The sequence below is a fragment of the Caenorhabditis briggsae genome (genome assembly GCF_000004555.2).
Source record: "Caenorhabditis briggsae complete genome, chrIII, whole genome shotgun sequence".
Taxonomy (NCBI): domain Eukaryota; kingdom Metazoa; phylum Nematoda; class Chromadorea; order Rhabditida; family Rhabditidae; genus Caenorhabditis; species Caenorhabditis briggsae.
The window spans coordinates 12853139-12862323 of NC_013490.2; the positions used below are offsets into that span (position 1 = coordinate 12853139).

At 39.5% G+C, this 9185-nt stretch overlaps 2 protein-coding genes across 2 annotated transcripts in view; one reads left to right on the top strand and one right to left on the bottom strand.

Annotated features, from left to right (window-relative positions):
• The window catches only part of CBG21231, a gene marked incomplete at both ends in the record, with an annotated part of 6611 nt that extends 3525 nt beyond the window's left edge, over positions 1-3086 (top strand). Inside the window, 5 exons of the mRNA XM_045244563.1 lie at positions 295-534; positions 850-984; positions 1852-2130; positions 2784-2886; positions 2983-3086. Coding sequence (XP_045097216.1) covers positions 295-534; positions 850-984; positions 1852-2130; positions 2784-2886; positions 2983-3086 — 861 coding nt within the window. The remainder of the gene's footprint in view (positions 1-294; positions 535-849; positions 985-1851; positions 2131-2783; positions 2887-2982) is intronic.
• A 577-nt stretch (positions 3087-3663) lies between these two features.
• Positions 3664-9185, bottom strand: part of CBG21229 — a gene marked incomplete at both ends in the record, with an annotated part of 14211 nt that continues 8689 nt past the window's right edge. Inside the window, 7 exons of the mRNA XM_045244564.1 lie at positions 3664-3939; positions 4474-4743; positions 5312-5706; positions 6096-6237; positions 6926-7176; positions 7864-7945; positions 8023-8504. Of these exons, the coding sequence (XP_045097217.1) occupies positions 3664-3939; positions 4474-4743; positions 5312-5706; positions 6096-6237; positions 6926-7176; positions 7864-7945; positions 8023-8504 (1898 nt within the window). The remainder of the gene's footprint in view (positions 3940-4473; positions 4744-5311; positions 5707-6095; positions 6238-6925; positions 7177-7863; positions 7946-8022; positions 8505-9185) is intronic.

Here is a 9185-nt window from a genome sequence, read left to right on the forward strand (position 1 = left end):
TTTTTCCAATTTGTGATAAAAAGATAGATACTATCAAACATGCCTGAAATAACTGAAAATTGCGGCTGAATATGGCTGAAAATGGGCTAAAAAGGCATTTTGGGAAGTTAGGTCAACATGACCTAGAAACCTCCCCTGGAGTAAAGTTAGGCCACCAAACTAGATTTAGGGTATTCTAATCCTCAGAGCTCCATGGCCTAACTTTCCCTAGATGATGTTTCTAGGCTCCCAAGCTAGTGAGGGGGGGGGGGGGGGGGGTAAACCACTTANCTTGAAAAAACCCTTATTTTTCAGGTCCATGTAACCCTATTCCGTCCGAAAGACGTCCCACAAGATGAGGTTGAAGGATTTGAAGGATGGTGTGAACGACCGTCGGTGAAGGCCGACGAGCCCAAATTGAGCATTCTCCACGTGGCAAATATGCACGAAGAAGAAGGCGCCGCGCTGATCCGGGAGCCATTATTCGATAGAGATGCATTTGATGATGAGCTCAACTCGAGATATTTCAATACAATGTATTCGTACTATTTTCAGGTAAAAATCGGGGAAATATGGGCTGAAAATGACTGGAAATGATCATTTTTCGAAAAAAAAAAATCAAAATCGTCCAATCGCGAAAAAAATCGACATCACGAGCTGAAATTGGCTGAAAATAAGAATGCTGAAAGAAATTTTCAAAAAAAATCGAAATTTGAAAAAAAATTTTCGAAAAATTCCAAAAAAAATTTTTTTCCAATTTTCGACTTTTTTGAAAATTTCTTCCAGTATCTTGATTTTCATCCCATTTCAGCTCGTGATATCAATTTTTATCGCAATTGGACAATTTTAAAAAACTCGTAATTTTTCCAGGTTCCCGACGCGTCGACCTACGAGAAGAGTGTCACCAAACTGCGTCACCACGGTCTGGACAAACTCAACTGGTCCTCGTTTGACGTCTCGTTTAGGGCAATCTTTGATGATACACTGTATTCGGAGCAGATGAAGGTAAGAGAGAGGGGGGCTAAATTGGTCTAAAATGACTGAAAATAGTGGAAAAATCGGCTGAAAATGGTCCAAAAATAGTCCAAAATGAGCTATAAAACAGTCTCAAATAGGCTAAAATTGGTCTAAAATGAGCTTCAAATCGTCCAGAAACCGTCCTAAACGGTCCAAAATAAATCTAAACTGAGCTAAAACTAGTCGAAAATGATTCAAATAAGGCTTAAAATGAGCAAACTTGATCTAAAAATAGCTTAAAATGGCTTAAAATAGCCTAAAATGGTCCGAAATGGGCCTGAAAATGATCTACAATGGGCTATAGTTGAGGCTATATAAATGAGCTAGAAATGGTCAAAAATAACCACGAAATGGTCTTAACTAGCTTAAAATAGTCTAAAATAGGCTAAAATGGTCCGAAAACAGCTCAAAATAGTCCCCAAAATGACTTAGAATCGCCCAAAAATAAGACTCTAAAACTGTCAAAAACTGTTCAAAATGACCAAAGTAATGTTTGAAAATCTTTTATTATTGATCCCAAAATGGCTAAAAATGGTCCAAAATGGCTTAACATGAACTAAAAAAATAGCCAGAAATTATCCAAAAATGATTTTATATGGCTTAAAATGAACCCAAAACTCATAAATAACGGTCCCCAAAACCTCGAAACACTGTCTAAAAAGGCCTAAGAAGGCCTAAAAGGGCCTAAAATCGATATTTCCAGTGCTTCTCAGCCAACCCTTCCTCATCGTGTACCGCCCAAAATAACTGGGAATTTCCTGCTGAAAAATGGTCCAAAACGACCTAAAAATTCGCTAAAATAGCTTTAAATGGGCCTAAAAAGGCCTGAAAAGGCCTAAAAATCTCAATTTCCAGTGCTTCTCAGCCACGTTCCTGGTCGTCTTCCACCCAACGGACATCCTCAAAACGCCCCTAACCGAAAAACAAGAAGAAGGCAAAGGCATCGAATTCCGCGACCCAAAAGAGTTCGAATCGCCGAACGAGGCGTGGTACTCTCGACTCACCAAATTGCTATTGCTCATGAACAAGCTACAGTACCCCAAACAGCCGCCAGACCCACGGGATTTAAAGGAGCGAGTGCCCAAATTGAAACGCGACGATTTCACGATGAAATATGTCATGGAGGCGTTTAAGGTAAAAAAAATTTTTCTAAAAAGGCCTAATAATGGCCTAATTTAGGCCTATTATTTAGGCCTAATTTAGGCCAAAACTACAGTAACCCAAAAAAATTTTGCGAAATAGCCATGAGTATACTCAACTGAAAGCTCTTGAAAGTCGAATTGATTGGTGTAGATTTCATTCCTCTAGGATTACTGTAGCTCGAGATACGGTAGTTTCTAGAAAACTACAGTAACCCAAAAAAAGTTTCCAGAATAGTCATGAGCATACTCATTTGAAAGCTCTTGACAAACCAAGATGATTAGTGTACATTTCACTTCTGTATGTTTACTGTAGCTCGAGATATGGTAGTTTTAGAAAGTACAGTAACCCAAAAAGCTCAAAATGAGTCTAGAACCTTCTGGAACCCCGAATTCTTGCTCAAAATGAAAGCAAAAAAAGTTTGCCAGCGAGAGGAATCGAACCCTGGTGTTGAGTTTTCAGATTTTTGCCCCAAAATCCCACTAGGCCACCTGGGCAAGTTTTTGAAAAATGTCGATTTTTGTCGATTTTTGATGGTTTTAGGGGTTCCTAGAGGTTTTAGAGCTGTTTTTACGGTTTTTTAGCTAATTTTTTCATCGAGAATAGCTCAAAATTGGCTCTAAAACCTCAAATTTCTCCATTTTCAGTCTACACCATACGTCGGATTGATCTCAACGAACGAGCGGCAGCTACAAGTCATTCACCCGAACAATATGTTTGTGATCTACGATTTTGCACTCTGGTTGAGATGTGAGTGTGGAAAATGGTCCAAAAAATGGTCCGAATTGGCTGGAAATTCTCGGCGTCTCTCAAAATCTCTTTATCCCTCATTCCCACATTTTTCAGACAACGTCGAAGGGATCTCGAGTCGAAAGCGTGCGATGAACTATATCCGACGTGTGGAGGACGCTAAATATCTCCAAATTATCACGACAAGTAAGTGTTGTTGATCGCTCCCGTTTGTCTGTTTGTCTAGATGTCCACAGAGTATGCAATTACGCTCCAATGAGAATGCATGCGGTAGAAATTAAGGAGCCCTACAAGATGCAACTAATTTTGAAGCTCTAGCTGGTCTAAGAGCAAAGTTATAAGCCAAAATATTTTTTTTTTTGGATTTTTTCAAAATTGTCCAATCGCGATAAAAATCGATATCACGAGCTGAAATTGGCTGAAAATCAAGATACTGAAAGAAAATTTTTGAAAGGCGAAAATTGAAAAAAAATTTTTTTTTGAATTTTCAGTGCAATTTGTCGAAAAAAAATTTTTTTTTTCAAATTTCAATTTTTAGAAAATTTCTTTCAGAATCCTCATTTTCAGCCAATTCAGCTCGTCATATCGATTTTTATCACAATTGGAGGATTTTGGAAATGTTGAAAAAAATGAAATTTTTCGAAAAAAAAACTTTTTTTCAAATGTCAATTTTTGAAATTTTCTTTCAGTATTTTTATTTTATGCCCATTTCAGCTCGTGATATCGATTTTTATCGCGATTGGACAATTTTGAAAATTTTGAAAAAAATCGATTTTTTCAAATTTTGGCTCCCAAAATCGATTTTCGAGGCAATTTTAGCCAATTTTTCCGTCTTACCTGCAGGTTCTCCTCATCCAACACCAGCTTATGATAGTATTTATTGAACGAGAGCACAATTTCTGAATCCTGAGCTCGATGTTGTCTTCTGGAGTTCTTCGACGAGCTTCGATTATGGTCCACACGAGATTTTCGAGGTTCCGCGAGGTCCTGCGTTTTGATCGACTCGATTCGGGACGGTTTTTTCGCTGCTTCACAGGACACTTCCACTAGGCTCTGGAAAATGGGGGCGTTTTGGGCAAAAACGGCCATTTTTGGGATCAATTTCAAAAATATCGACTACAGTAGCTCAGGATCAATATTTTTGGATCAGCTAAAATGGATACGGTAGATAAACTCAAGATCTACAATATGGTCCTATTTTGACTACTGTAGCTTGGTTATGAGCAAAGTTAGGAAAGCCAAAAAAAATCCCAAAAAATTCGAAATCGTCCGAATGCGATAAAAATTGATATCACGAGCTGAAATTGGCTGAAAATGTGAATTCTGGAAGAAATTTTTCGAAAAAGTCAAAATTTGAAAAAAAATTTTTGGTATTTTTCGAAAAATTTTTCTTCAAATTTCAACTTTTTTTAAATTTCATTCAGTATCTTTATTTTCAGCCAATTTCAGCTCGTGATATCAAATTTTATCACAATTGGGCAATTTGATTTTTTTTTGAAATTGTTGTAACTTTGCTCCTAGACAAGCTACAGTACCCCAAATAGGCTCATTTTGTAGCTCAAAAAATGCTCAAAAATTCCAGCTCACCTTATCCAATAAAACAATCTGATATCCCCTCTGTAGGCGTTGTAGAATCATCTGATCGTATAGAAGACGTGTCATGGTCGCTTTTCCAGACGATTTCTCTCGAATCCGTCGGAATCCCTTTTCTAGGCTGCCGTTTTCAGAATTTTGAGTTTCAGAAGCGGGAATTGTTTCCCCATTGATACTGTTATCACCGCCGGGTTGGGATCCACTGGAGTTCGGGGATTCACAGTCGAACAGTCCCTCGCGATAGGACTCAGGCGTTTGTTTGGGCTGTAAATAGGAAGGATCAGAAGGATCAGATGGCCTAGTTTTTTCTAAATGAGGTTTCTAGGCCATCAGGATGAAAATAGCTTGAAAATAGGCTCAAATATGACCCGAAATCGGGTTGAAAATTCCCAAAAAATGTAAAATTTCTCAAAAATTCAAAATCGTCCAATCCTCATAAAACTCGACATCACGAGCTGAAATTGGCTGAAAACCCAAATACTGAAAGAAATTTTCGAAAAAATTGAAATTTGAGAAAACAAAATTTTCATAAAATTCCAAAAACCTTTTTTTTCAAATTTTTTTCGAATTCTTCTTTTCGGCCGATTTCAGCTCGTGATATCAATTTTTATCACGATTAGAGGATTTTGAAAAAATCGATTTTTTTGGAATTTTTCGAAAAAAATTTTTTCTCAATTTTTGAAAATTTTGTAATTTTCTACCCAGGATTCGCATTTTCAGCAAATTTCAGCTCGTGATATCGATTTTTATCGCGATTGGGCGATTTTGAATTTTTTCTAAAATTCGCCAATTATGGTCTTTTTCAGCCAATTTTCAGCCATTTTCAACTCACCTCCACACTAATACTGTACTCATTCATGATAAACTGATTCTGAAGCGCTTGTCCATCTGGAAAGAAGTCCGTGGTAATCGGAAGCAGTGCCGACCGTACCAACGACTTCCAATCCGTGCCAATTTCCATTTCCACATTCCATTTCTCCTCCCCAGTCGATCCCCACGCCCACACTTTGTACTTTTTCGACGCGTTTCCAGCGGAATTGGATTTCGAATTCTTATCCGGATTGTTGTTGTCCCTGGATTTTGGAACGCTTCGCTTATCAGCTGATAGTGCCACCTGATCCGGACTCTTCGACATTGATACCGTATCCAGGGAGGAGGCGATTTCTAAAGCTTTGGAGGCTTGATAGATGAACCAAAGGGCAGTGATATAATAGAGAAAATCAAGAGCTACAAAATGAGCCTAATTTTAAAGCTCTAGTTAGTCAATGAGCCGAGTTATAGGCCCTAATTTCAAAATGGTCCAATTGTGATAAAAATCGATATCACGAGCTGAAATTGGCTGAAAATAAGGATTCTGAAAAAAAAACTCCAAAAATCGAAAATTGGAAAAAAAAATATTTTTTCGAAAAATCGCACTGAAAATTCCAAAAAAAAATTTTCTCAAAAATCGATTTTTTCGAAAATTTCTTTAGGTATTCTTATTTTCAGCCAATTTCAGCTCGTGAAATTGATTTTTTTCGCAATCGGACCATTTTGAAAATTTTCGAAAAAAAATTTTTGGTCCAAAATTTTTTTTTCAAATTTTTTTTCCCAAGAAATATGATAGAGATCCTTACGAGCCACATATTTTTTCTGATCTTCCGGTGCTCCGACTATGTGCACAATGCTCTGTCCGGAGACGAAATGATGAGCCAATTTGGATTTTCCAGAACTATCCACCGGGAAGACGTGAATCCAGCGGCGACGGTTGGCGGTGACCTGAAAATAGGATTTTTAGACTTTTCTAGGCCATTTAGACTTAGAAATGGGTTTGAAAATGACCGAAAATCGCCTGAAAAAATGGCGAAAAATGACAAAAAAGCGCATTTTCGAAAAAATTCAAAATCGTCCAATCGGGATAAAAATCGATATCACGAGCTGAAATTGGCTGAAAATACTGTAAGAAAATTTCGGAAAAATCGAAATTTGAAAAAATTTTATTTTGAAAAATTCCAAAAAAAATTTTTCCCAAATTTCGACTTTTTCAAAAATTTCTTTCAGTATTCAAATTTTCAGCCAATTTCAGCTCGTGATATCAATTTTTTCACAATCGGATGATTTTGAAAAAATCGAGAAAAAAAAGTTTTTTTTTCGGAAATTTTGACTTCCAAGCTAGATAAGCTTTCTAGGCCACCTAGCTTGGTGGCCTAACTCGGAGAAAGTTAGGCCATCTAGTTTGGTGGCCTAAGTAAGGTTTCTAGGCCATGATGGCCTAACTTTCTTTTGGCGGTATTTTCAGCCAATTTCAGGAGCCGTTTTTCGTCCTGAAAAGTGCTGTAGGGAATATAGCCACGGCCGAGTTTCCAACACCCTTGGTTTTCTAGTCCATCAAGCCAGATGGTCTAGGTCATCCAGCTTGGTGGCCTAACTTTCTCCAAGATGATTTTTCTAGGTCACGCCCCTTTACCTGCACAGCAAAATCCTCGGGTCGAAACGGATTGATCAATTGTCCATTCTGTCGTTTCCAGACTGCCGTGAACGCCTCCCCAGTCTGATTTAGGGATCCATTTGAGATCAGAGCTCCGGATCCAAGCATTCCGATTGCTGAAGAGCATGTGCCTATGCCTGTGGCCGAGCCAGCCTGACCGCCAATTCCAATTGCACCGTCTACCGTACCACGCCGTTGTGGAGAGGCGTGACGCAGCTTTGCGAGGGCCGCTGGAACATTTTAGAGCTATTTTAGCCTACTTTAAGCCATTCGTTGAAAATTCTAGGCTAATTTAGAGCAATTCGAAGCGTTTCTTGATCAAAATAACCCCTAAATTCAGCTCTAAACCCCTTAAAAACCCCTAAAACCTTCAAAAAGTCTTAAAAATCGACATTTTTAAAAATTGTGCTCGGATGGCCTAGTGGGATTTTGGACATGCGAATTTTCGGAAAATCAACACCAGGGTTCGATTCTACTTGGTGGCAAACTTTTTTGAAATTTTTTGGCTTTTGTTTTAAGCAAGAATTCGGGGGTTTTAAAGGGTTCTAGACTCATTTTAGGAGTTTTTGGGTTACTGTACTTTCTAAAACTACCGTAACTCGAGGTACAGTAATCCTAGAAAAATGAAATTTGGAGCATTTGACTTGGCTCGTTGAGCGCTTTCAAATGAGTATACTCATGAATAACTTTTAAAATAATTTTTTGGGTTACTGTAGTTTTCTAGAAACTACCGTAACTCGAGCTACAATAACCCTAGAGATATGAAATTTACACCAATCGACTTGGCTTGTCAAGAGCTTTCAGATGAGTATACTCATGACTATTTTTAGAATTTTTTTGGGTTACTGTAGCCTTGGTTTTGGGCTATTTCAGACCGTTTTAGGCCTTTTTAGGCCAAATTTCAGGCCAAAACCTACACGAGCCAACTTCAATGGATCCGATGAGCGAGCTGGCGGGCATTTTCACGGATTCGTATGAGGAGCGAGGGGAGTCCGGCTGCTGGAAATTTGAGAATTTTAAGCTGAGCAATGATCTCAAATTGATGATTTTCAGCCTATTTTCAAGCCTAAACTCACCACATTCTCAATCGAAAACGCTCCTCGATTGTAGTTTGTAGCCCATGAGTGCCCTCCAGAATTGTTATTAGCTCCGCCCCCTGCGACCAGCGGTGGTATCTTATATGTCGATGGCTTCACAATATCCTTCGCGGCCGAAACCGGCCGAATCGATCCGACCGCGGCGGTCGACGGTCCGCGGGCTATCTCTTTGGGACCGCCCGCATTCGTCGAACCGTCGCTTCGCCGCTCCGGATCGCGTGGGCGGAGCTTCTTTCGTTCGGGGGGCGGGGCTTGTTGGCTGGCTTGGGAGATTGGTCGTGGTTGGGATGGGGGCGGGGCTTGTCTTGAAGCGGTGGGCGGGGATTGTGAGATCGTTTGAGCTTGCGTAGGGGGCGGAGCTTCGGAAGAAGTGGGCGGAGCTTGTGAAGCTGACGGTGGAGGTGGCTCCGAGAACGGGTCATCGAGCAAATCGTCTTCTTGAATGGGCTCACTATCGAAGTCTGAAAATGAAAAAAGTGGGCGGGGATTAGAGAAAAAGGGGCGGAGCCTGGCCTAAGAATCCAAATTTTGGGTTTTCTAGGCCACCAAGGTCCAAAAATGGTCCCAACGTTTTTTTGGGTCGTTTCTAGCCGATTTTAAGCAATTTTAGGACATTTTTGAGCATTTTTGGGTTACAGTAGTTTCGCCTGCTCCCCCACTGAGTCGACCGTATCTCGAGATACAGTAATCATGGAGAGGTGAAATTTAGAGCATTCGACTTGGCTGGTCAAGAGCTTTCAAATGAGTATACTCATGAATAATTTTGAAAAACAAATTTTGGGGTTACTGTAGATTACTGTAGGTGTGCTTAGATCCTGTTACAGTAACCCCAAAAAGTGATTCAAAATTAGTCATGAGTATACTCATTTGAAAGCTCATGGCAAGCCAAGTCGAATGCTCTAAATTTCACCTCTCCATGATTACTGTACCTCGAGATACGGTAGTTTTACGGAAAATGGTCAGAAAATGTTCAAAAATCGATGATTTTTAGCCAATTTTCAGCCAAATTTTCGCTCGGAAATCCGAAAACACCGATGATGGCCTAGAAGCCCAAATTTCGGTATTTCTAGGCCATAATGCCAAAAATCGATTTTCAGCCGATTTTCAGCAAACCGCTCATTTTTTGGGACATTTTGAGGTGG